Here is a 27,450-nt window from a genome sequence, read left to right as displayed (position 1 = left end):
AGGTCTGACTGAGGGATTGATGGTACTGCTTCAGTTTGCTGGAATTCCAATGCAAGCACGCGCCACTATTATTAACAAGAGTATGTTGTACATGATGGTTTCTCTGGGGCGGATCTACTATTTGAGATATCGTGCAGTACATAAGCTTACTGTGATCGCTATGATCCGTTTCAACAACCTGCATGGATTGTACATGGGCTATAAAGTTTGCATGGACATGGATGTAGTCCAGTGTGGCTCGCTGTGCCCCTCTTCTCCAGGTACATTGGGAGGGACCAGCTCCTGGGACCGCGCCATTCAACATAACAAAGCCTCTCTCCTTCATAATGTTGAACCAGGTTGATTCATCATCTGGTAACTGAGTCCCTCTTTGTGGAATTAAGTGCAAGTTTAGATTGCCTACTGTTATTGTCCGATGTATACTCAGGACCTGTGTCAAGGAATCGAGAAGCCAAAGTAATTACACAAAGAAGGTGTCTGCTGATATATTTATTCTGCTCCAATAAATATTAATAATGACAAAAGTTATCATGTTTCTGGTCAGCTTTACAATTTGGAAATATGGAGAGGGCGAGGCAAGTTTCTCTCCCGTGAAACCGGTATTGATGGCTAATAAGAGTCCACCACTAGGGCAACCCTTAGCATTCTGGATGGCTGGAGTCAAAATGATTATATGGGATGCCCATATAATCTCTGTGAGCCAAGTTTCCTGTAGTGCTATGAGGTCATAATGTGCCAGGTCACTACTCCCCGAGTTAATAATGTGTTTGTGACCTCTTGTGTTCCATGAAAGTAGACTACAGGTACTGGTGGCAGCATCATCATATGATCTCGAATTAAATGCTTGTGTTATCATCGTGCAAGAGGCATGATTTGCGGACTGGAACGCTTCCCTGTTCTGGCTGGGCTTGTATGTTTTGATTTGTGGCTTTTCAAACGAATTGTCTCTAATGTTTGGTTCTTGTGATAGGAGATAGCCCAGATCAAACAAGGATGCTTTGGCCTGCCACAAGACGTTCGTCACTATGTTAGATTGTATATGAATTCTGGCCTCGGACAGTTCATTTATGTTAGTGAACTCCACCCAATTGATATCCGTTAAAGATAATCCTGACAAGCTAGGGATTTCACTAGATATGGTTAAGATGCTCGCTCGATTAAGTGCATACTTTGGGTAAGGATCTTCTCGACACCTAAGCACTAAGCAATGAGGATTAGGTTGATTTATGGGTTTGCCACTATCAGAGCGATTGGAAGGAACAAGTTACTTACCTGTAACTGTTGTTCTCCAGCATGGGTCTGGCATGGATTCACATGCTCATGAATATTCCCCGTCGTCAGGCTGGGAATCCTCGGTAAAGAAAAAATCAGTATCAGTTTCGTTTCTGATCTGTCTTTCGTAGTAGTAACCAATCACTGATCTCTGCGTCATACTGACCACAGCCAATGACTGCCCTCTACCTAAGCCCCGCCTCTGGCAGCCATCTTCAGATTTGGTAGCACGTGAAGTGGCAGTATGACCAAGTGAAGAGCCGCAGAGGGGAAGGCGGGAGGGTTCGCATGTGAATCCATGCCAGACCCATGCTGGAGAACAACAGTTACAGGTAAGTAACTTGTTCCTTCTCCAGCATGGGGTCTGGCATGGATTCACATGCTCATGAATAAAGAATACATAGCAGTACACACATGAACAACCACGGGAGGTGGCAAAGGCTCAACATTAAGCATTACATCAAACTCAACATTAAGCAATTCTTACCTCCTCACCAGGCTCACCTTAGGCGAACAGGTTGCGCAGCACTGCTTGGCCGACCCTGGAACGACGCAGTAGAATTTCATGAAGGTGTGCGTCGACCTCCACGTAGCAGCCCTGCAGATGTCCAGCAAGGGCGCACCAGATAGGAACGCTGTGGTAGCTGCGATCGCTCTGGTGGAATGGGCTCTCAGACGGCCAGGCAGCGGTCGGTTTGCCAACCGATGACAGTACATGATACAGCCGGAGAGCCATCTGGAAATGGAGGCCTTCGAGAGAGCCTTCCCCTGATTGACAGGTCCAAAGTTCACAAAGAGTTGTGACGTCTTCCGAAAACACTTCGTGCGGTCCACGTAGAACTTCAGCGCTCTGGCCACATCCAGCGAGTGCAAAGTCCTTTCAGCCGGCGACGAAGGCGACGGGAAGAAAACAGGCAACACCAAGAGTTCGTTGAGGTGGAAGTCCGACGGCACCTTGGGCATGAAGGAGGGGTGCCTCCTGAGCACTACCCTCGTGTCGTGAAAAGTCAAGTACGGGGCCTTGCAGGAAAGGGCCTGGATCTCTCCCACCCATCGTGCGGAGGTGATGGCCACAGGAAACGCTGTTTTCCACGACAAGAACTTCAACGGAGCCGACTGCAGAGGCTCGAACAGAGGTCCCATGAGCTTGGTCAGCACCACATTGAGCTCCCACGCCGGGGCCGGAGCCTTCACTGGCGGGAACGATCTGAACAGTCCCTTCATGAACTCTTTCACCAGACGATGAGACCACAAAGACGTCCGCCCCGTGGTTCTGGTGTATCGGGAGATCGCAGCAAGATGAATCTTGATGGACGCGTGCGCCAGTCCAGCCTTGGCCAGCGTCAGTAGGTACGGCAGTACTTGGGGAGCCGTAATCCGTAGAGGGTTAATCTTCTGTGCGTGGCACCAGACAGAGAACCTCTTCCATTTGTGTCCGTAGCATTTAAGAGTTGAGCACGCCCTGGCCTTTGCAAGAACCTCTCTGCAGTCGGCCGGTATGTTGTATCCTCAAAACTCTAGCGCTGCAGGAGCCAGGCCTGCAAGCTCAGCGACTTCGGGTCGTGATGGAGGATGGCGCCTCCTTCCCTGGAGAGAAGATCTGCGTCCACTGGCAGCTTGATCGACGGGGACGCTGACAAGTCTAGAACGTCCGGGAACCATATCTGCCTCGGCCACGCCGGTGTGACGAGGATCATCCTGCACCGTGACCTCTTGAGCTGGTTGAGGAGCCGGATCAACAATGGCAATGGAGGGAACGCGTATAGAAACAGGCCCTCCCAGGGGAACGAGAAAGCATCGCCCATGCTCCTCGGCTGGGGAAACCTGCTGGCGAACCTCCGGCACTTGGAGTTCGTCGCCGTCGCGAACAGATCGATCTGGGGTGTGCCCCACCGTCGGAAGAGGCGGTCCACTAGATCCTGTCGTAGTTCCCACTCGTGGCACGAGCGTAGCTCTCTGCTGAGCGAGTCGGCTATGGTGTTTTTTATCCCTGCCAGATGAAACGGCACCAGAAACATCCCTTGGGCGACGGCCCAATGCCACAGATCCTGCGCCTCCTTGGACAGGGCTGGGGACCTGGTTCCGCCCTGCTTCCTGATGTAGAACATGGTGGTGGTGTTGTCGGTGAAGATCCTCACCACCTTGCCCTTGAGGGACGGAAGAAAGGACCTGAGGGCCCAAAACACTGCACGGAGCTCCAGGACGTTGATGTGGAGGGACTTCTCCGTCGGAAGCCAAAGGCCTCTCGCGTGCAGATTTTCGGTGTGCGCTCCCCACCCTTCCAGGGAGGCATCCGTGGTCACTGTCTCCTGGTGGCCGGGGGTCTGGAAGTCCATGCCCGCCGTCAGATGCGCGCGGGTGCCCCACCACCGGATCGCTCGTCGGAAACTCTTGTCGAGTGTGATCCTCTCCTCGAAGCTGCCCGTCGTCTGGATCCAGCGCGCGTCCAGGAACTCCTGCAACGGGCGCATCCGGAGCCTGCACAGGCGGATGAGGTAAATGCAAGAAGACATCATTCAGAGGAGGGACTTGATGGACCTCACTCTGGCCGCGTCCGCAACCAGCATCCGCTGCACCTTGCCCAAGATGGCCCTCGTCCTTTCCTCCGACGGAGAGGCCAGAAGCGACACTGTGTCGAGCTTCGCTCCCAGAAACAGTGCGTCTTGCGCGGGCACCAGGTGGGCCTTGGCGTAGTTTATGGAGAATCCCAGGTCCGTGAGTAGTTGGACGGTCCTTGCGGTGTGCTCCACGGCGAGCTCCTTCGTCTTCGCTCGGATGAGCCAGTCGTCCAGGTAGGGGTAGACATGGATCCCCTCTCGGCGCAGCTGCGCCGCCACCGGTGCGAGGCACTTGGTGAACACCCTGGGTGCCGACCTCAATCCGAAGGGAAGGGCTCTGAACTGGTAGTGACGCCCCTGGACCACGAACCTGAGAAACTTTAAACTTTCGGTGTCCCTTTAGGATGGGAATATGGAAGTAGGCATCCTCTAAATCCAAAGACAGGAAATCGCCTTCCTCCAGCTGACCCAGGACGTGTTGGAGGGTGATCATCCGAAACTTCTGTGCCTTGATGAATTTGTTCAGTCGTCGTAGGTCCAGGATGGGACGCCATCCTCCCGTCTTCTTTTTCACGAGGAAGTATCTTGAGTAAACTCCGGAGCCCCGAAGCCTCTTTGGGACGAGCTCGATGGCGCCCTTCTTGAGCATCGCCTTTACCTCCAAGAGAAGTTGAGGGACGTGATGTTCTTTCCTGGCCACAGGGGGGACGCGCGGGCACCTCTTTAGAAACTCGAGCGCGTGACCCTGAGCTAGGGCGTCCAGCACCCAACGGTCAGTGGAGATGGACTCCCACACGCTGACGAAGCTCACCAGCCGGCCACCCACCGGGGTGCTTCGGTGGGGGCCCGACCCCACGGCCGGTTCAGTCCTGCTTAGACGAGGCTTTGCCGCCTTGTCCTCCTTGGCGACGACGGCGGGGTCCGCCTGACTTGCCTCATCCCCAGTAAGCTTCCTGTGACGACGAACGGGCCGCTTGACGGTAGGTGGAAAATCCGCCGCTGGAACCTTTGGAGGCACCCCGTTTGCCTCCGCCGCTCCGAAAGGGCAGCCGCCGTTGCTGGAGAACCCCAAGAGCCCGGGCCGTCTCTGTGTCCGCCTTGATGGCTTGAAGGGAATCGTCCACTGTTTTCCCAAACAGGTTGTTTCCGTCGAACGGCATGTCCAAGACTCTGGTCTGCACGTCCTGACGGAAGTCAGTAGCCTTGAGCCATCCACACCGCCTAAGGCACACGCCGTTGCCCAACTGGCGAAATCCAGTGTCAGCGATGTCCGTCGCAATCGTAATGGCGTGGTCCGATGCCACCTCTCCTTCCTGCAAGATCTCTAGGGCTTCCGCCCTCTTGTCGTCCGGTAGGAAGTCCAGCAGAGGGCTAGTTTGTACCACAACTCCCTGTCGTAGCGTGCTACGATAGCCAAGGCGTTGGCAGCCTTAATCGTCGTCGCTGCAGACGAGATGACTCTGCGTCCCATCGTATCTAATTTCTTTCCCTCGCCGTCCAGCGGGGAGGTCGATGTAGAGGCCCCCCCCCCCCCCCGCTTTCTTCCTGGCCGCCGCGGAGACGACCGAGTTCAGGGTCGGCTGTGCCCGAAGGCACAAGGGGGCCGCGTCCGGGACCCGGTACTTCTTCTCGTACTGATCCCTTCTAGCTGGCGTTGTGGATGGGTTCTTGAGGAGGGCGAGGCCCTCATCCCAAATATCGTCCAGTAGAGGTACAGAGAGGACCGTCTTCCTCTTGGCCTTGCGCCGTTGATAAAGGAAACCTTCCTTCTTCTTCTCTTCCGGGCAGAGCTGGAAAAGCTCGGATGCCCTGGCGATCATGGAGTGAAACGATCCAATCTCGTCGGGCGGAGAAGCCCGGGTGGGAGGTGACGACGGCAGATCCTCGTCGTAAACCTCGTCGTCTGTACCCGTCGCGGCCGTGTCAGTCCCCGTATCATCCCCACGTGTCGTGGACGGGGAGGAGGGCTGAACAGGGCGCGATGGCTGAAAAGGAGGTGGAGGATGAATCCTTCTTCTCTTAGGGGGAGGGCTCCCAGAAGGTCCTGGCTCCGGGTCCCCCGTCGGGAGCGGTTCCTCCGCTGGTGGTAACGGCAGTCTCGTCCTTATCTCCAAGCATAAGGACTGTATAGCCAACAAAATGGCCGCCGAGTTGTCTTGCGGCACTGGTTGAGGGGAGTCCGACGGGCGGTCAGGAGCCCCGTCGGCACCCTCGACGTTATCGTCGTCTCCTACATCGGGGTCCCTCCCAACGGGCTGGTCTTCCACGCCAACGCCGTGGCTTAAGACTTCGATCAGCTCTTCCTCAGAGGTTGAGGCCGAATCCACGACGACCCCCTGCCCCCCCTTTTTCTTCTCCGCCGGAGGTTTCACGGGGGTCCTGTCGATGGGCATAAAAGAGGACTCCCTCCGCGGTGGCAGGGAGACTCTGAGCCCCGAGGTCGCCACCACCTGTGTAGCCTCCACAGGCTGAGCCAGGGCCGCCGTGACTGTCTCGATAGAGGCCTTGGCCGGATGGATTAAGGCTTTCACCACCTTAGGTGCGCTCACCGCCTTCTCCCTGGGGGGAGGGTCACTGCCTCGCTCCCCCTCCGATGGGGCCTTCGAGCTCGACCGGGGTCTCTCCAGGAGCTTCGTCGGGTGCTCGGCCTTCCTCTTACCCGAGCCAGAGCGTTGGCTCGTGGTTGATGGCGCCGGGGAGGATGCGCCCTGCCTGGCGCCCGTAGAGCCCGACCGTTCGGCGCTCCCGGTGCCAGCGGACTCGCGGTGCTTGGCCTTCTGTTGGACCCCCGTCGCCGGGGCGCCCTCGAAAGGTCTTAGAAGACCGCTCGGACTTCTTCTTCTCGCCTGACGGGCTCTTCCCTTCCAGCCAGTTGGCGAGACGTTGATGGCGGTCCTTCATGGTCCGCTCCGACATATTGCCGCAAAACGCACAGTCCTTCTCCACGTGCATCTTGTCCTCATGTAGGCAGTAAAGACAAAGGGATTGTTCGTCCTCCTTAAAGATATTCTGAAGCTGGCATCCAGGGCAGACCCTGAACAGCTTTCCGGGCGTCGAGCTTCCCTTCTCCTGGGCCATGTCCGAGATGGGCCTGAGAAACTTCTGGAGTCCTCCAAAAGCGTGGCTCGAAGAAATCTTCACCCTTGAGGGGCGTAGACGAATCCGACACGGGTCCCCGTTGATCGGATGAAGAAACGGTGGAGCTTGAGGCTCTTTTGACCGAAAAAAGAGAAATTTTTTGAGAAAAAACGTGAAAAATAGCACTAACGCTCGAAAGCAATAGCACGAGGATCCCAACACTTACCCGTGCGGTAAAAATCTGAAGATGGCTGCCAGAGGCGGTGCTTAGGTAGAGGGCAGTCATTGGCTGTGGTCAGTATGACGCAGAGATCAGTGATTGGTTACTACTACGAAAGACAGATCAGAAACGAAACTGATTTTTTCTTTACCGAGGATTCCCAGCCTGACGACGGGGAATATTCATGAGCATGTGAATCCATGCCAGACCCCATGCTGGAGAATTAAGTAGATGTTTATTTTGGATGTGTTGCATCCTGGAGGAAAAATTGGCTCCAGTGTGGGTGCCGTCATATAGGACACTTATATTGGATGTCTTGGACGGCCCCTTTAGTAGCGCACTCACATCCGGGAATATTTCATGTCGGCTATTGTTGGTACCTTGAGTGCGCTCATTAAGCTCTGTATTATAAGAGTCAATAGAAGTTTTTATAACGTCTCTCAGATTCTGCGTTGAAGAGATCGAGTAAGCAAAGTTAGTCTCGGAGGGTGAGTGAGTAGTTTTAAGTTTTACGTTATCCTGAGAAATTGAGGGTATAACTGTTTTGAGATTTGGTACAAAGGATTCATGTTGGAGCATTTGATCTCTAGATGGGTTAAATGTGTGTAATGATTGGGTATTGGTTTGACCAGGATTCATAATTTTCAAATTGTTTGATACCAGGCCCTGGGTTTTGACACCAGGGGCCTGGAATACAGATGGTATTTGAGCGATCACTGGTAAGGGTTTCGAACATGAATCTTGGGTCATGTATGCATTTATTGAGTTTCTAATCTCTCTCAGTTCGGCAATGCTCGGCTGGGCTACAGGGGCTTTGCTGGTACCAAAGGTGGTAGTAGTTGGTGACTTTCTTTCGACCGGTTTACTAATGTTTGAACTGGCATTTGGGTTGGTTATGCTGGGTAAAGGAGGTAATGTGTTAGGCTGGGTAGTAAATGCATCGAGACCTCCCGATAGATTCTGACTAGCGGTAAGAGCCACCAGCTCATCAAGGGTCTATATGGCATAAAGGTCTGTGTTACAAGTTTGTTGTCAGTTGGCACAGGCACAACAGCTTCAACATTATTTGCTTTCTCACGCCTCGCTACTACTTTGATGAATTTGTGCACTGTTACTATGGTTTGTGTGCGACGCACCACTTTGGTTTGCCTTCTGGGTTTAATTTGGTCTATCAGGGGAGCTAGGGCAGGTGTCTTGTTGGTCTCCACTTTATCAGACACTGGAGCAAAGAGTTTGAAGATGTTCGGTACCACCAAGGTGATGGAATCAACACCTGGAGCATTAACGATGTGGGGAAGTTTCTCACAGACATCAGCCAAAGATGACTTGCCTAAGAGCGTCAAGAGTCTTTGATGTTCATCATGCACTACTTTATGAGCATTAACTACTGGACGTACACTCTCTGGGTTTGTTTGTAAGTTTTTTATATCATGTAATGACTGTGGCTTGTTCAATTCATGTGACAGGCTATTTGAGGTGCTCATGACTGTGCAAGGATGTACAGGCGGCACCTGTGGATCACTCAATATGAGCCTTGAATCTTGTATGGGACCCACGGCACTTGAATCGTGTGAACACAATGTAGGGTTCAGAGCATCCTTTGTGTTGTAAGCCTTGGGGACATGACCTGAATTTGGTATTGGATGGTATGCATTGGGAATGGAGACTGGCTCCGGAGCCGTTATTCGATTAAGATGTTCTTCTAGTAGTGATGTCTGATGATTCATTTTGGCATCAAGGACTTCATATAACTTTGCTAACGTTAAGAGGGCTGTGTTCATAGCACTAAAGTGTTATTTAGTTCTGGGGCTTCTGGGAATGAGAAGCGCTTACAGTGGTTTTTATTAATAAAAGAATTCCGGCTCCTGTATTGGTTCCTCAAACCTTGTCTGCCGCGGAGTTGGGGCAATAAAGGAGGGTGATTCATCTATACAATGAGGGTTGAGCCCATAATAAGTTTCAGGTGATTCATGGGAACTTCTTTGGTGCTCCTCGAGAATAGGGGCCGGGTCTGGGAATTGATTTGTTTGAGCCGAAGTAATACTATAGGAATGCTCTGGGTGCAACTAAACTGGGTCACCAGTATTAGAGCATATATAGAGAACATCAGATGAAGGGGAAACGACTTATCTGACATTCATGAAGTCCATCACCTCTTCATCGATCTCTCCTGCAATCGTGAGCAGATCGTGTGCGGCTCTCAGTCTACGCTGGGCAGCCACTGAGCATCGAATAGGCTCGAGAACTGTTTGTGTATTTAAACCAACAGATGGAAGCAGACGAGTACAGGGTGGCAGTTCTCCCGAGACATAAGCAGATTCCATAGTCCTATCAGTGACCTCATCCAATGGTCTTGAGATAACTGAATCGGAGGGGTCTAGTAGATGAGCCTCTTCACTATTAGCTCTTACACCAATCGGTAAGGTTGGTGCCTGGCTTGTTGAATGCACCAATGGGGGCAAGGCCTTGTGTGCAGTTAGCACATCGGGTGACATAAAATTAGACTCGGGACAATCGCCGGATTGCGGAATAATATGTTCACTGGACACCGTGTCCTGAGTATAATATGTGCTAATGTCAGATGTGAGCGATATCGAACGCTGCATGTTGGGACTCCTACAATTGACACAGCGGGAAGTTCTTGTCACGGCCATTTTAAGATGATCTATAGTGAAAGGCTGGCCGGAATTGAAGGCTGGCATGCCTGTTTTTAATGTATATCTTTTGCCGACCATGATGAATGGGGTCAAATATTATCGCGGCTTGTACCAAGGCTGTAAAATCTCTAAACTGTACAAAGGGAGCGGGGGCCGCTGTCCGCTCGTATGCGAGACAGCAAGACAGCCCACTCAGCAACCACTCTTGCAAAACGCGTGTGCTAAACGCGTGGAAGTGATGGATATGCTGGGCTGCTGGGAAGGTGGGCGGGCAGAGTGAGGTCACACTTGGCCCAAAGATCTACAATAACATAGATCAGTTGCAAAAGAAACAGTCCAAAGGGAAAGTCCAATCTCGAGTGTAATCCGTTTTGAGCAGCGTGAGGACAGCAAGACAGCCCACTCAGCAACCACTCTTGCAAAACGCAATTCTTCATCCGTGGTGGAGTGGAAGAGGTCACTATCCTCGAATGGAAGGTCCAATATGCGTTCCTGGACATCAGGGTTAAACTTAATAGCCCGGAGCCAGGCCGTCTTCATGTCCGTGGCAATGCAGATGGCCTGGCCAGAGTTATCGATATGGGCCACCATGGATTCCATGATGTCCTGCGCTACCAGCCTGGCTTCTCCTAATCCTGCCTTGAAGCGAGCTTGGCTGTGTGCTGAAAGTTCCAGGAGGAAGTCTGCAATTTCCCACCAGAGCCTTTGGTTAACTGCTACCAGCATGGCATCAGCATTGGCCCGACATACAGCTTTTTCCTGTATGCCTCCAAGATCTTCTTCTCCTTGCCTAGCAGTATGGTGGAAGAGGAAGCCGAGGAGGACTGATGCTTAGAGTAGAGTAAAGCCGCAGCAAATCACAGAAGAGTGCGTTTGAGGGTGCGCCGAAAGCAAGAGTGTATCCCCCTCCATCAGCCTGTACTTGGCGTCGAGGTGCTCATTGATAGGCTGGGCCGAGTGCGGCTTGAGCCACCCCCTTTTGGCCAGGACAATGACGTCCTTCTGCATCGGGATCCCCGTCTTGGTAGGGGGTAAGACTGGGTCTTAGGGTGAGGACCTCTACCAAGACTCCCCTTCTCTGGCTGGTCGACCTTGGGCTGAGAATGGCCAAATACTCTGCCAGCGCTGCCAGGCATTCGTGGAAGGCCTTGGCTGAAGGTGTCTGGTTCCTCCTCATCTGTGTCCACCTGCGTGCTCGGAGGCTTGGGAGCTGGTGGAGGAGTACTGGGCACCGTGGGCTGCGGAGTGGAGGCCGGAGCGGGTGGCAGATGCAAGGGATGTTGTGGAACTGCTTGCGGGGGTGCCGGAATCCGAGGAGCCGGCAGAAGCAGCGCGCGTTGCGCTGCAGCCTGTGGCACCTGAGCCAATGGAGGAATAACTATGGGTGCCGGTGGGAGGGTCGGAGGGAGCATGTCCCCGATAGTATCCCGAAGGATGGCCGGGGTTGCATCAGCGCTAGGATCCTTTCAAAGAGCCTGTCTTCGGAGGCTGATGAGGTGGCAGGTGATATTGACAGAGTGGCTGCGAGCTGCTGGAGCCAGGGCACGCTCTGTCTGGGGTGCAGGGAAAACCTGCCCTGCACTGCTGATGGATTAACTGTAGGCCACGTTCCTGGTTGACAACAGTCCCACCTTGTCACTCGTTCTTCCACCCGCTCTGCTAGGAGGGGGTAATCGGAGGAGCAGCCATCTTGTCTGGCGCGACAGCCATTTTGTCGAGCTGCATGCCACGTGCCAAAGTCGTGGTGCCTGGCTCATCGGACCCAGCCCCATCCAAGACGCTTGGTGTTGGAACATAAGGCCTATCCCGCACCTCAGGCCTAGACCTGGAAGGCGTATTGCCCTCGGCTGAACTGTCGGTAGTTCTGCGTGAAGGCGCCCCCTCAGACATTATGCCGGTACGAGGGCGTTGCTCCTCAGGAGTAACCCCGGAAAAAGAACCTTGTGGTCCCTCAGCACAGGCACCAGTAGGATCCGGAGGTAGCTGGACTAGAATCGGTACGAACCCAAAAGTTTCCTCCCGGTCGGGCGCTTCCTTGGGAAGGCGTCGCCTTTATGGGGTGCAATGGTGAAGAGAGGCCTTTACTTTGGCCTCGAGCGATGTTTGACGAAGACCTTTAGGTCCTCCGGAGACGACTTCTGGAAGAGCTCCCTCCACCTAGCTAGCCTGTTCTGCAGTGCCCGTGGAGTCAGGGCGTTGCATGCGGAACAACCTTCCCAGCTGCTGTCGGGGCCAATGCAACGGAAGCAAAGGCCGTGGGGGTCGGATGTAGGGAAGAGCCCCTCGCAGGTTTGACACCTGCTGAAGTCCGCTGAAGTTGACATGCGCCGGGGAGGAGCGTGGCATCGGAGGACCAAGTACCTAATTAGAAAAGAAAAAGAATAATATCTGGGGAAGAGCACGTGGTATTACAGGGCCAAAGCCATACCCTGGAGCGCTGGTGAATTCTGCTTGTTCCAGTCGACGCGGAAAAGGGGACTGGGGAGTGGCGCTGGTAGGCAGAGTCAGGCGAGCGCATGCTCCCAGGGCCGCGCCCCACGCGCCTCTAAATTTAAAGGGGGAAGTAGATTTTTCTGCTGAAAAGGGTTGTCTCCCGTCCCTTGCAAGGGACGCCCGTACAGTATAGAGGAAAGGGGACAGAACGTACGAGTACACTATGTATTGTTAGAAGTCACAGAGATCCAAAGATGATAGGAGGTGGCTGCAGAAGAGAAGTGTCCTTTATTGTGAAGACAGGATCACTCAGCTAAGTAGATGGTAGTAGGTATGAAGATGACAGACAACAAGCATCCACACCCTGGGGGAGACAGCTGACTCACCAACTGACAAACCAAACACTCAGGACAGAATACTGAAGGAACATTCCAATAGAGCATACAGTCTGCAGGTACCCAAAGTTCCACTCACTCACATACAGACATGTAAGACAGGATATAACACACTGCTGTACTGTACAATTAAACATCCTGCTGGCCTTTGCATACTTTTCCATCTTTGCTGGCTGTGTGTGGGGGATGCTGCCTCTTAAATGTCACCAGTACATTGTGAAATTATAAAAAGTCAACGTCTCATGCTGCTGGGAAGTAGTGCAATGTAAGATATATAGAATACAAATAAAGGCAACTGCATATCATGGTCCAATAACAGCACCAATGGGTTCAGGTTAGACAAACCACAACACCTTGATGGCAATATTGCACTAGAATGTGTGTTGCCCCCTATGGATTTATATTACATATTAAAAATGTGGACTTCACAATGGTTGAAATCCTTAATTCAGGATCGTATTCTGCAAGCAAGTAGTCTTCATTGTGATATTAATACATACAAGACATGCAATTGCAAATGTACTTAGTTAAGTTGGTGTTTCTATGGGAAGAGATGCTTAGAACTGGGGGCGCTTGACAGATCTGCACTAAACCTAGCAACAAAAAAAATAAATAAACGATATACCCTGCTAGAAATGTTTGTGAAGTTATGTGCAAGGAGGAAAACTTATGGGGGTCCCAAAAGTTGTATTTCCTATTCAAATTGCCAAAGGGATTGTTTGCTCTCATCTGCGGAAGAAATACACTGGATGGTTTTGCACCAAGAGCTGGCGTCTGAGAATCCGCAAGTGCTTTTCATGTTTTGCTAAAAACCCATCCAGCGGGGGTGTGGCCAAACGGCGAGACATGGTGGACGTGCTCACGGGAGCTCCGGGTAATCCTAAGCCCAGGGCCCGCCTTGTCCCGAGCCAAAGCTGAATGTACACGCACAATGTGCCCCCTTGCCTGAAGATCTGCTACGAGTAGGCTTGAGCATTGGGAAAGGTGCAGAAGGCAAAGTGGAGAGCCCTGGACACAGAGGGGAGGACAAGTGAGGAGCCAGCATGGGAGCCAGAACGCATGCCAAGGAGAGTGAGTCTGCTCGATCGGGATAACAGAGCCACAAGCAGCCGGAGATCCCCATGAGAAGCAGTGCAGACTTGATGGTGGGGCTCTGGCGTGGGCCGCCTGGCCAATCGAAGGACCCAATGGAGAGAGGATCTGTGTCCCTCACATTGAAACCCTTCTTACGCGGCCAAAATAGCAGACACGGCAAAGACAGAGGCGACGCAACAGTGATCGACAGCAGCATACCAGGCGACGAGGTGATAGAAGATAGAAGCCAGGCAGCTGCTAGCTGAGGCAGAGAAGGTGAGAATGGCCGGTGATTCGCTGGCTCCCACCAGAGCAAAAGAACAGCACGGGCCTGCCCCAGCATCAGATGGAAACATGCCTCTGTCGGAGGGGAGTGTGGGGGGCGTGGGGTGGGAGGTGCAAAGCACAGGCATGCCCGGCACCAGGCTAAAGCAGAGAGGAGGTGGAGCTGAGGTCTGCCTCGGCTTGAGATAGAAGCAGACTGTGAGAGGCGGAGAGCAGCCGGCCTTGCCTCCTCCATCCTTGGGGGTGTGGGGGGTGGCGAGGTGACAGAAGATGAAAGCCGGGTGGCCGGTAGCCAGGGGAGGGAGACCAGTGATCTTCCGGCTATCGCCGAGAAGTACAGCACAGACCTGCCCTGGTATCAGTTAGAAAAAGGCCTCCATCAGAGAGAGGGTGAGGGGGGGTCCACAGGCCTGCCCCAGCATCATGGACCTGGCCCCTATTGGAGAGGAGGCGGAGCATAGCTCTGCCTCAGCATCAGGTGGAGGAAGACTGGAGGGGGAGTGCAGCCGACCTCACCTCCTCCGCCCCTAGGTCCGGGGATGTTCCGCAGAAGAAAGGAGAGTGCCCCGAACTGGTGAGGGAAGGGCAGCCCAAGTAAGTTGAGCCCTAACCTAAGGAGCAGAATGCTATGTTGGAAATGCTTTGGAGGGACAGGGCCTCCTCGCCCTTGTCCCACTACTTCCCTGTATGTGTTTTTCTGTATGTTATTCTGCCACAGGAATCCAGTCAGGGCCTCCGGCCGCGCTGCTCTTCATTATTACTATTGATTTGAGCAAGACCCATGGGATACCCCTATGGCACCCATGGGTAGGGGTACTGCGACTGTTGCCCACAGAGCAGGGTATGGGCAGGTGGCAGCAACAGTGACTCTGGGGCTCCTCCATTTTTGGATACCCAGGCCCTGCTATAGGAATCAATGGATTCCTGAACAAAGGCAAGATGGCTACTGTAAGCCACCTAGCTTTCTGAATTTCCCTCTTATAAAAGTCCTGAGAAACCCGGACTTGGTTTGCCCTTCTCCCATGATTGGATGTTGAGTGGAAGGACCATATATGGCTCTGGAGTTGCCCCTGCTATATTAGTAGGAGCCTTCTCAGGGACTGCTTGTTTTGGGTACACCCAAGGGGTGGGACATGAATTAATGGAAAGGGGAGTCAATTCACATCCAGTGTTGTGGGTGTCTGGTTTTGGTTGTGTGTCAATGGCTGCGCCAGCCTTGTCTGAAACTGGAGTGAATGCAGTGTGTGCTCTGAATGGCTGGGAGATGCCACCAATACACATCCACTGTTTTGAGTCTCTGGTTTTGGGTGAATGGTCTGAATGCCTGTGAGCCTGGTTGGGTGCTGCATGATGAATGAACTAGTGTGTGATTGGCTGACTGAGCCTAGTTCAGCCTGAGTGAATAGGGGATGTGTGCCTAACAGAAGACCCCTCACTTACCTCTGTGCCAGAAGCTTGGAGTATTTCTGGGGGGGAATCCTGAATCCATCAGGAGGAAGTAGTTCTGCTGCTGCAACTCTTCGCAAGATCCAAAGGCTGCTGTGCTGATTCAAGGTCTGATCAAGAAAGGACCTGGGCAGGCAACCACTTCCCGTAGCTATGAGAGGACATTGGGCAACTGCTTTTCTTAACAGGAAGTGTCCTGGAAGCCAGTCCTGAGTGCCTGTCATCCTGTGGCCATGAAGTTAAGGTCTGATGGAGCAGGTCCTTACTCGATCTTAAGTGCCTTTATATATTTAAAACCTACTATACACAGTACTTGCAGCAAGTGTTCTGCGCGCACACTCATACAAGTTGTTTTGTAAGGCTCTAGTGGATTTGTGCTCTTTGGACAGTGCATTGTTGGTTATCGCTTAGCTCCTCCATTTCTCCAAGAATGTTTACTTTAACTTTTCCTTCAGTCTCCTCTAAATCCTGCAATCTCCCAACCATATGTTTCTGGCTGACAATTATTTTTTCATTTAGGCCCCTCTCAGTTCCATGTATATCCTTTATAGATGTAATAACCTCAGATCTTAGTTTTCTATTCCCATAATCTGTGGAGGCCAATAAGTCACTTTGCAACAAATGGGGATTGGTTGACACTATATGTAGTTTTGAGAACTGTGGCTGTGAATGTCCGGGGTAGTTTGGGTCAGCCGGGTACGCTGGGCCCTCTGTCCTACACAGTCCTGTTGGTACCCAAGGGTAGCTTCTCTCCTTCACTTCCTCCTTTGTCTGGATCCCTCAGCACCATTTGTGCCCAGTGTTTTGTTGGGTTGACTGGGCCCAGAGCCAGGAGCCGTACGTTGGTTGACAAGCATTTATTTAAAAGCTCATATTTGACAACACTAAGGGAGCTCAAGAATGTCATATAGAACCTTAGAAAATGAAAAAGGCTATATATGCTCAGGAATCAATTTCTGTCAGAGAGCAGATATGATTGATGCAGGGAAAAGGCAGTGAGGAAGAAGGATGTGTCGCTGTGTGGGGTGGACATGCCTTCAGGTACTCCAGTCCCATTTATTGTGACGAAATACCCATCAATAAAGGGGTAAGTGGCACCAAGTATAAAAATAGGTCCATAAATTGAACTGTAGGGTGGATAAATAGTGAACTTTCATGAGGGTTACGTAGGGAATGTATTTAGAAGAATTTAAGTGACCTCATTTACAAACAAATTCTTTTGTGAATGCTACTAAAACATGATATTTTGTAATAACAATGACACATTTGATTCTCATACTGTGATCTAGAAGGCCAGCCTGTTCAAGAAATCTTCATCAGGACCAAACATTTATACATTTTGACTTTGATTGCAGCATCTAGACAAAATCACAATTGCAAGAAAAACCTATATAGTTTTACCTGGGCGTTAGGCTTCAGACTTGCTGTATTTATAAACCACTGTTTGCTGGCTCGAATAATCACAGGTTTCTTTGTCCTCCAATCATAGGGATAACTATGCTCAAACGCTTCTTCCTTCAGCAGACTATTTGAGGCCTTAAGCATCTGAATAACTGAGTAATATTGAAAAATGCGGATTAGTAAAGAGTCTGATAAACAACAACATTCCTGCTCCACCCCTATGAACACTTACACATTCTTTTATATGCCAAGATAGAAAAATGAAATAAAGAGATGTATATTATGACGAATGATTTTTTTCATGAAAGCACTGTCAAAAGACAGCTAGAAGTACACTTAGGCAGCTCATGGTGCATCAGTCAGATTCTTGGAAATTTGAGACATAACTAGGCAGCAAAAACTAACCTCTTTCGTTTCCTTCACTGAGCACTGGTCTATTTTGAAGTTCAACGCCTGCTGATTCTGTAAAAATGCCATTTTCATCCACCAGACAATCCTAGAAAAAGAAATGCAGTATTTAGTTTGCATACTTTGCCAGTTTTGTTACAGGACACTGGTCCCTCATAGTGTAAGATGAATAAAAACAGCAAGACGAGCTAGGGCTGAGGGAAGGGGCTAAATTAGATGCAGAAGGAATAAGAGAATAGAAATGTGTCAAATATCACTCTAGCGGTCCAGATGGTAGTAACTAACATTAACACATCTGCTTAAACCTTGTGGCAAAGCAGGCAGCATGCTTTTATTTACTATTGTTAGGAAAGATTTCCTTTCATAGACTTTAAAATATATATATATATATATATATATATATATATATATATATTGTTTTTAATATTCCAAACAGCAGTATGTCACCAGATCCACATAGTCAGTTACATTTAACATTGCTTACATCTTACCCCCAACTCCCTCCCTCCCCACCTTCCCCTCTATCCCACCTCCCCACCTCCCCACCACTAAAGCACTTGTATAGTGTCTACCAAAATTGCGAAAAGGTAAGCTGTGCAACATGTAAAAACTCTTAGATTCACTATCCAACTTGATCCGTCTCCCCTCCTTCAGTGACTTCCGCCACAAACAATGAATGTAACAAAGTCTCCCATGCCCCGATGCCCGTAGTGGCCTCACCCAGACTGCTCCATGCCAGCCTCTTCCATGCCATTGTTTCCACCGTTGCCCACCGTTTCAGATCCCGCCACCAATCCTCCACTGCTGGGCCCTGAGGGGATTTCCACGCCATGGCTATTCTACATTTAGCTAGGATACATGCCAAATCTTTCATCTTATGCCCATGTCTTGTACCCTAAGGGTATGGAAAGCCGCCCAGTAAACATGCCCCTGAGGAAAGCACATCCAGACTCAAACCCCCTCTATGCATTCTACTCGCCACCATCTGCCAGTATAATCCCACAAGGCATGCCCAAAACATATGCAACAAGCCTGTGCCACTCGCCTTACACCAAGGGCAAACTTGTTCCGCAGCACCCGAGAACCACAAGATCCCTTGAGGGGTCCTATATGCCCTATGTATCACCAGCAGCTGTATGAGCTGCAGTCTTGCGTTCCTCTACACTCATTTGTGATATCCCAGCACCTGTTCCCATTGTGTATCTATAAACCCTGCCCCCCAAGTCTTCCTCCCATTAACCCCGTATCCGTAGAGGGGAGGGAGACCCATTAGTCAGTAAAAGATCATATAGCCGCGATACGCGATCCTTTAGCTACGTCATACAGGACATCTACCACCGCACATTTCCCCATCAGTTCACTATATGTGGGCCACCTGCGCATTAATTCCCTTTTGATTGTGCTATGTAACAGGTATTGCCTGTTATGCAGTCCGGTGCATCCCATCAACTCTGCAAAGGGTACAAAAGACAGATCTTGCAATAGGTCCCTTATCGTGGCCAAACCGCAGGTTTCCCATCTAGTGCGTACACTCCTCCTGCTTTGTGTTGAAGGTGCTACTACCGAGGCCAGCAGAATTTGCTCTGAGATTGGGTCTGCAAGCCCCATTGCCGCCAAAGCTCTTTCCCACATTTTCACACCTAGGGACTCCTAAGTGTGGCCATCGGCCTCCCCCAGGGTTTCCTGATCCACACCAATTCGTTCATGTAATAACGCAACCCTATAGGCTACAGAATCAAGGTATCTGGGGTAGAGTCATCTGCCAGCCAGTCTACTACAAACTGCAACTGCGCTGCCACATAGTATAGTTCAAACTGTAGAACTTTGATGACGCCCTCAGCATGCGGCCTATGCAATAGTGATAACACTATTCAATTCCTCACGTTTTGCCACAGGAACCCTATACAAATACCAACTAAAGTTTTAAAGAAGAATTTTAGTATTTGGAACGGGGCATTTACAAAAAAGTGCAGACGCCTGGTCAGCACCACCATCTTCAGCAGAGTTGCCCTTCGCATCAGTGAAAGGGGCAGGCTAGTCCAAAACTTGATAGAACTCTGAATGCCCTCCAGGTCCATCAGAGTATTTTGTGCATGTTCCATCGCACGTTCATGATACACGCTAACACCCAAATACCTGAACGTGGTAATTTTCCATCGTAGAGCTAGTGCAGGCAACTCCCCAGCATCTAACCCGCCCAGTCCCGCCAGGGGAAACAAGGCTGATTTATCCATGCTAATTGTAATCCCTAACAGTTCCTGAGTGTATTCTTTATAGAACTCACCAGGAAGTCCATCTGATCCTGGTGTCTTGCCGTCGGCAGGGTCACAATCGTGCTAAGTATATCTTCTAGGGAGATGGGTGTGTCTGAGCTATCCTGCACCTCCTGGTGCAACACTGGAAGTGCCATCTCATCCAGCATGTTCTCTATATGGGTCCTTGATATCCGAGAGCTGGTAGCTTCTCATGGGATTGTTCTAATTGCCTCAAGCTCTCCACGGTGGGGGACAAATCCCTGCTCATGCTTGCTTGCTTGGACGCCATTTGATCCTGCTATGGCACCATCAGCGCCTCCAAAACGTCCCTGCACCTGGGACACTTCCCTTGTTATGCAGAACATAATCAGTGATACCATATTTAAGGCAATCTTGGAATGTGGTGGTCTTGCAGTGACTCACTCCTGAGCCGCCAAGTAGGGTTTGGGGCTCTAGAGGGCACTTATTGCCACTGCAAACTAAGCGGTGCATGATCCGACAAAACTCTGACTTTGTACTGTGCATTCGCGATGAGGGGTGCAAGTTCACATCCTATAAAAAAGTAATCTATTCTCGTGGGCACCGCATGTGGCGCAGACTTGTACGTGTAATGCCTTGTATCCAAGTGTAGAGCTCTCCAGGCATCAACCAAGGCAAAGGAGTCGAAGAGTGTCTGCAGGGTCCTAGCTGGTGGGGCCGGTCTAGTATATTTCGCGCCCAAAGTGTGTTCCAGGGAAAATTCCACTTCAAATACTCCACTGCCATAGAATGTCCATCCAGCGTCGATGTACCTGGGAGCACTACGTCTCGCCTCAAGCCAGTCCAGCTGCTCTAGATGCTCCTGACCACAGGTTGTGTGGAGCTTACTTTACGTCAATTACCGGCATTGTCTCCCTCTAATACCAGGGCAAATCTTCTCCCTGTCCGTCTATGCTTGTGCTTCCTCTGGGAGGTCAAAGAACCAAGTCTTGCTCTTATGTATGATTTTGAGCCGCGCCGGATAAATCAGCATATACTTCAGACCTGCCTCACAGAGCCTTGCCTTTGCCGGTGTGAATTGCGCTCTGTTTTTCTGGACTTGGAAGGTGTAGTTAGGATAGACTGCCAAGTCCGCTGATGCCCTTTTAAATTCACCCCCCTTGTCTGGAGTATGCCAATATTTTCTCCCAATCCTTGTCATTCAGGACCTTGGCAATAAACGGTCGGCCTCTGCGGTGCTCCTGGTGGGGGGTCTGGGGGGTTTGCAGAGGGGGGAACTCTGGGCAGGGCTCTGTGTGCCCTCTCGATAGTGAAACCATGCGAGAGGTTTTCGGACCCAATCACCTCAAGTAACATGTTCTCAATGTAAGACATAGGGTCAGCACCCTCCTCCCCCTATGGGAAACCTACTATGCGTATCTTATTCCTCCTGGCACGCCCTTCTGCTTTTCCACAGTTTTCCAGCAGGGTGACCGGTTGCAGAATGTGGACATCCGCCCGTGTCTCAAAGCGCTCCCGTGTTTTCCTTTGATTGGGTCTCCAGGGTGGCAGTGCGATCTGCTAAGTTTAGCACATCCTGGCGCAGCAGGCCGACCTTTACTTGCACTGCCGCGATCTGCGTGCACAAAGAGGCTTTAAATGCTGCTATTGCCTGCATCACCTGGTTATGAAGCTCCATAGTCTCACACCATTTCCCCTGCGCTGGTTCCATATTGCTGCCAGGGGGCTGTAGCTTGGTTTTGTTAAAGCCGTCCACATAGATTGGCTTGGTTTCACAGAGCTGACTTGGGAGGCATTGAGTCTGCAAAGTTCCTAGAGCTTGGTCGCGGCCTCTTCCCGCCCCCGGCCCTATACTTGGGTATCCAGGCTTGGATATCCATGCAGCAGTTGTGGGTGAGCGCTAACAGGGGGTTCTCATGTATGTAGCAATTAAAGTGGTGCACCCTGCCACCACCGACTCTTTCTCTGTCCCATATGCCAACCTCAGAGCCGTGCCTTCCACATCCCCGCACACAGGCCATGCACACTTGGGCTTTTGCCTTAGCCGGTTTGGGACCCTGCGCCAAGTATGGCCACTGTCCCCCAGTCTGTTGCCTTGGCTTGGAGGATCAACAGAATGGTGCTATCTGTGCCTCCAGTGTCTCAAATGGTCTGCTGCTAGTGTGCAATCACCCATTACATGTGGAGCTCAAGGGCTACCTTCCGTTGTCCCCATGTAGCCTTTATTCTCATGCTGAATGAGCTCTCCCATTCATAGGTCTTGTGGGTGTCCAATAGCCTGAGGATCCCTAGGGCTGCCTTTCTCATTAAGCCAGTGGTCTTAATCCCTGTTGTGTGGGGCACGCCCGCACTCCTCTATACACGAGGACTGCAGGGCTCGGCCTGGATATCAATATTTCAGCTCGCGGTCTGGGTCTCTTCGGTTCAGTGCCCACGTTCCACCTCCTGTACACAAGGATTTCGGAGCGCTCGTAGGGCAGCAGAGTTTTACCCAGTGGCCCAGGTCTCCTCCCCCAGGGTGCTTCTCCAGCCCACTTTGCATGGCGACTTAAGGACACAACTGGTGTCCCTGCTCCCCAGTGTCCCTCCGAGGAGGCCGGGATCCCCAAGGACGCAGCTGTGTGGAGCCCCTAGGGGTCCGGCCGCTCTCTTCCCTCCTCCACCAGTCCGGACACTCCGACGGCCGTATAGCCGTCCGCCTCTGCAGAGGAGCCTCGACTGCTCCCCCAGCAACCGCCTCCTCGTATGCACCGCCGCAACTCTGCAAACGTGTCCCCAGCACTTCACAGCTTCAGAGCCGCTGCATCATTTGCGCTCTCACTCCATTGCCACAGCCGCCATATTTAACAAAGGCGCTGCTAGCTGACTGCACCGTCACACCTCGCAACCCTCCTCCGATTGCCTCGTTGCTCCTCTTCTCACAGCTGGGCACTTCTGTGGTATTCCCCAACGTTTTCCACCAGTTTGTAACGATATTCCTGCATTAGTGCTTGCTACACAGACGGATCTTCACAGGATCCGGCAGGAGAGGTCTGTCCAGACGACCTATTCCATTGGCTGCAAGCCACGCCCCCGTCCTTTCTTAGACTTCTATGTTACACTGTTTCTTTATGCTTTGTTTTGACTCCTGGCCTGATTTCTTGTAGGTCAGTAAAGCCTTACGCTTTACTTCACTTGCTTTGACCTCATTTTTATTGGGAGATTCATCAGTCCATAAGACTATGAGTGCAGAGAGACGGTCTCTCTTCATGGAGTTCCTGTATTTTTACAACTGCACATAGAACCTTAAAATGAAGTGCAGTTAGAATACTTTGCATCATCATATGTTCTTAATGTAACTTTTGGGTTACAAATACAATGTGTCCAGGATGGGCTTGTGGCAGGGATAGTTTTCTACCATGCACTTTTGAAATTACAGCAAATGGCTATTAACTTAAGTTCTGGGGTGGGCAGAGCCTACAATGATTCCTTATGGGAATTCAGGACGAACATAGCTTTGTAGCACTTAATGTGGTAAGCGTGGCTAGCACCCTAAAAAGGCTGTGCCACTGTCATGATCTCTGCTTCCAAAAGGTCAGGGTTTTCCCAACTCCCTTGGAAGCAGATCCATAACCCAGGTTCCGAGTGCCAACCAGTCCCAATTGGGACCTTTTGGACCCAGTCCTGGCGCCAGTGGCACCAGGCTCATAAATATGCCCAGTCCCAGCGCTGGAAGCGCCGGGCTCATAATGCTTGGGTGGACTTACCTGCAGCAGACCATGCTGCTTACTTGCCTGCCAGTTGAGCCTCTGATCCTCTTCTGTTTGGAACTACTTTTCCTGTTGGGTGGGGCTGGAGCCACTCCCTAGATTCAGAACACTGGAACTCCTCTGGAAGGCAGGAACTCTTTTCTTACCTAGGCGTGGCTGTGGAAGGAGACACCTAAGCACTACAGGAGGCTATTTAAACCACACCCGGTGGATGAATCTTGCTTTGCGTTATTCTGCACCCTCTGCAGCAGAACGCTCATCGTGTCTTCTGTATCCGGTCCTGGGCCTAAGGAAAAAGGCTTACCATCCTGAATCCAGTCTTCAGCAACACCTATAAAGACAAGAAAGAACAGGTTAGCATTCCGGCATCTGAAAGGCAAAGGCTTACCTACTCTTCGTGCGCTCCGGAGGTCTTCACACTGCATTCCGGCATCTGAAAGACAAAAGCTTACCAACTCTTTGCACGCTCCGGAGGCCGTCGGCGCTGCACCCCGCATCTGAAAGACAAAACAAGGTGCGTTTAAAGACATTGGGGAACTTTAATACTCACGTGCCAATACTCCTTTCCACATCTAACCCAGTGGGTATTCCGGCACCCTGCAGCTGCTCCGAACTTGCACCTGCAAAATAAAAAGACAGTTAGAGCGCATCGTGAAGCTGGCAACAAGCGCTTACTTACGTGCTTCCAGGCGCTTCTATTCCTCACACGGGCTCCATCTTCAACTCACTTCAGCCCGTCATCCGCCATCGCCGGAACCCTGCAAAACAAGAGACATCATTGTTAAAGACTTTAAAGACATTTGAGTTACTCGAAACTTACCGTTCGTGCAGTAAACGACGGACAGCAGTCCTCTGAAGTCAAGAGGCCTGCGCTACCTATCCAGTGAAGAAACTGATTACAGCACCCTGCCCCGAGGCAGATGGAGAGCTCGGCATTCACTTACCTAAGGTGAGAGCGTTAACCTTTGGGGGTCTACAGGAGAGGAGAAGAGGAAAGAGATAGGGACACCCCAATAACCCCAGTTCATTAACCCCATATTTTCTATCTGCAGACATCTTACTCTACACGTCAGGCATACAGTGCACAGAGGTCCAGCCCAAAGAGCCAACCGGGTGCTGCACATCACCTTTGAAGATACGGTAGTCGCCCAGTCAAGACCAGCGCCTCTGCGAGAATCAGGTGAGCGTTACAGCCACAAGATATTCGCCTATCCATTGTCCATATTATTCTTTGGACTTCTTCCGGCCCTCTAGGGTCTGGAATTGACACATATGCGATTGATTAGAAAGAATGGGGGTACAGTTCACTAACAAGGTGGATGATATCCAACTGCTGATGGCGTTAAGTGCTGATTACATCAGTGAGTCAGACAGAGGTCCCACACCAGGTGTGGTTTCTTTATAGGCGGGTAGAGCCTGTGGAGGTGTGCTAGATGTCGCTTGACCACCAAGTTGAGGAGGAGAAAAGGCCCTCCTCTGAATTCCTGTAAGCCCCAATGGCTGCCAGATAGGTGCAGCATATGTCCACCTGTACGCCGGAGTGGGTGTCATGATGCCTACCCCCAGGCATCCGTACCAAGCCCATCAGCCCCGGGAGAGGCATCTAAACATTTAGCAAAACCTCAGCAGCCCCGGCTAGGGCCTTAGGCGCCAGGCTCATAGTCATTACTTACCTCAGGCAGACCATGCTGCAAATGACTCCAATCCAACATGAAGCCTGAAAGGGACTATTTTTCTACAGGGACTATTTTTTGCTCGGGTGTGGTTCTAGGGACTTCTTACCTGGGACTACTTTTGAGGCTATTTAAACCACGTCAGACCAGCAACACACGCTTCGCGTTATTCTGCATCCAGCAGCGTAACACTCACCGTGCCTGCAGCCTGCATCTAGTCTTATGCCACGACCGCCTCGAATCCAGAGCTCCTAAAACAAAGAGGAAAGAAAGGCACAAGGTTAGAAAACAAACTTATTTCTATTCCTCGCCTGATTCTGGATCCATCTCGTCTCCGGACCTGTAAAGAACATCATTTCTGCACGCACCGCACCTCCAGCTGCAGCGCCGCGCCATACTCACCAGTCTTCACAGCATCCTTCGGGTCGGCGCTGCCTCCATCATTTCTCCGCCGAACTTCGGGAACCTAGGAGACAAAAGAAAACCACAAGGTGAGCCGAGGGAACCAACAAATATAATTCTTACCACCATAGACTTAGCTGATTTACCACCGGAGGCATCCTTTTGTGACTCTACAGATTTTCACGTGCCGCATCTGTAAAGAGAGACAAAACAACACGTTTTCCTCGTGCAACATTTACCGGACAGCGCCGGGTAATACAGACTCTTACCTGAGCGCCACCAGCTGCCACAAGAGCATCTTTTCACGAGCCAGCTGTAAGACAAGAAAGGAATGGGGGAACAAGAGTGAACATCGGACAGATTGAACTCTATGAACTTAATACTTACTGGTCCTCACCAGGAACCTCAGAATCAATACTCTCCGGAACTCTCCCGAGCCATCAAACCAGTGAAGTAACTGGAATCGAAGCGCCCATGCAAATCCACACAGGATGGAGAGCTCATCTTTCAAGAATATAAGGTGAGATTGCTGTGAGGGCATTTCGGAGGGGATTAGTTGGGGAGGACTGTGGGGGTGCCATCATTTGAATCCACAAGGGGCTACATCCATCTCTCCACTTGCAGGAGAATATTTCTACCGGTTAAGCAGACAAGATTAGGAGGGCAGATCCAGTCAGTCATCGCTGCACTACGCATCACGTGGGTGGAGACCGCAGCTGTCCGGGTCCGACAGACGCCCCTGTGGGAGCCAGGTGAGCGTAACAGTGGGTGAGGTGTGCTGAGAAGGAGAGCATGCCATCCAAGGTGCACTTAAGAGGGTCGATCTCCCTAGAGTCGGCCCAATGACAGAATCTAGAACATTTACTCTTATATTGGCTTCAAGTAGCCTTGCTTCTAGCACCCTGGATGATCTCTAGGTTAGCCTGAGATAGGTTCCAGTATTTCAGCATGACCTGCTCAGGAACCACGCTCCAAAGGCTAGTTTGTGAGGAGTGGGGTGGAGTAGCCAGAACCCTTGCTGGGCCAGGAGCATAGCTGGGCCAAGCGGTAGGTGAATGGGTGGCCTGTCCGATAGGCTGAGTAGCTCGGAAAACCACAGTCTCGCCGGCCACCATGGAGCTATCAAAATGATGCTGAGGTGACAGGATTCTTTTATCTTTCAGATCACCCTGTGGACCAGGGGTGTGGGCGGGAAGGCGTATGCCATCATGTCGTTCCATCGTATCTGGAATGAGTCGCCCAGGGAGCCGGAGCCCTGCCCCTGCCAGGAGGCGAACTGCTGGAATTTCCTTTTGTCCTCAGAGGTGTGGGATATATTTACTCACTCAGCAGTACTTCCCCCACATCACTAAATGGCTGTGCTGGCTCCTGTGAGCACCATTGCACCCAAACTGCGTTTTGCAGTGATAAAAGGATGGATGCACTGTTTTGGCAAGTGCCATTGGGCAAGATGGAACAGGGAGCACCCCGAGAAAGGCTACAAGGGTGTGTTCTTGTTTGTCTTAAAGAAATGGAGTGAAAAAGCAGCGAAAGCCCAAACTTGCCATTGAAAAAGGGAATATTTCACCTTTAAAATTATGCCGCTCTAATGCCATTTCTCCCTACTGTATCAAAAAGACCCTATGTTGCCCAGCCATATTTACATTTTGCTCCATCAGAAAAGAGCCATATTCCTGAAAAACAGGCTGTGCCAGCCAAACCCGAGAAAATCAACAAAAGCTTTCCTTCAGCTACACAGGAAAAAACGCTTAAATTTTGCTACAAAATGTCAAAAATCACTGCTTGAAAAGAAAATCATAGCTTTCTGTGCACATGTCAATTTCATGAAGACTTTTGCCTTGTAGAGACGGTTGTGTAAAACAAACTGACTACAGCTACAAAACCATGTGGGAATCCACACGGAAGAGCAAAACCGAATTTGAAAGGAATATGCCAGATATCACCACATGTGTCAGAATGGGCTTTTACAAACAAGAGGAACAAAAATGACTGTTTTAAAAACTACAATGTTGAATGAAAGCTTGTCCGTGCCTAGCAATGTAAAGGGATTAGTTGCTGGGGAAACATATATGGGCTGCTTTATTCAACAGACTTGTTTTGATTCAGGACAAAATAAAAGAAAATAAAACTGTTAAACTGCATTGGCTGGATTTTTTAAGCTCCCA

General features: G+C 51.0%; 1 protein-coding gene across 1 annotated transcript in view; it reads right to left on the bottom strand.

The window, feature by feature from the left end:
* Positions 1-27,450, bottom strand: part of IARS2 (isoleucyl-tRNA synthetase 2, mitochondrial) — a 1,527,005-nt gene that overhangs the window by 1,097,342 nt on the left and 402,213 nt on the right. Inside the window, exons 10-11 of the mRNA XM_069608590.1 lie at positions 17,225-17,315; positions 16,820-16,971 (exon numbers count right to left, since the gene is read on the bottom strand). Coding sequence (XP_069464691.1) covers positions 16,820-16,971; positions 17,225-17,315 — 243 coding nt within the window. The remainder of the gene's footprint in view (positions 1-16,819; positions 16,972-17,224; positions 17,316-27,450) is intronic.

This window comes from Ambystoma mexicanum, chromosome 4q (assembly GCF_040938575.1).
Source record: "Ambystoma mexicanum isolate Mex_15411 chromosome 4q, UKY_AmexF1_1, whole genome shotgun sequence".
Lineage (NCBI taxonomy): Eukaryota > Metazoa > Chordata > Amphibia > Caudata > Ambystomatidae > Ambystoma > Ambystoma mexicanum.
The sequence above is the reverse complement of the archived record's forward strand: the minus strand, read 5'-3'. Positions and strand labels throughout refer to the sequence as shown.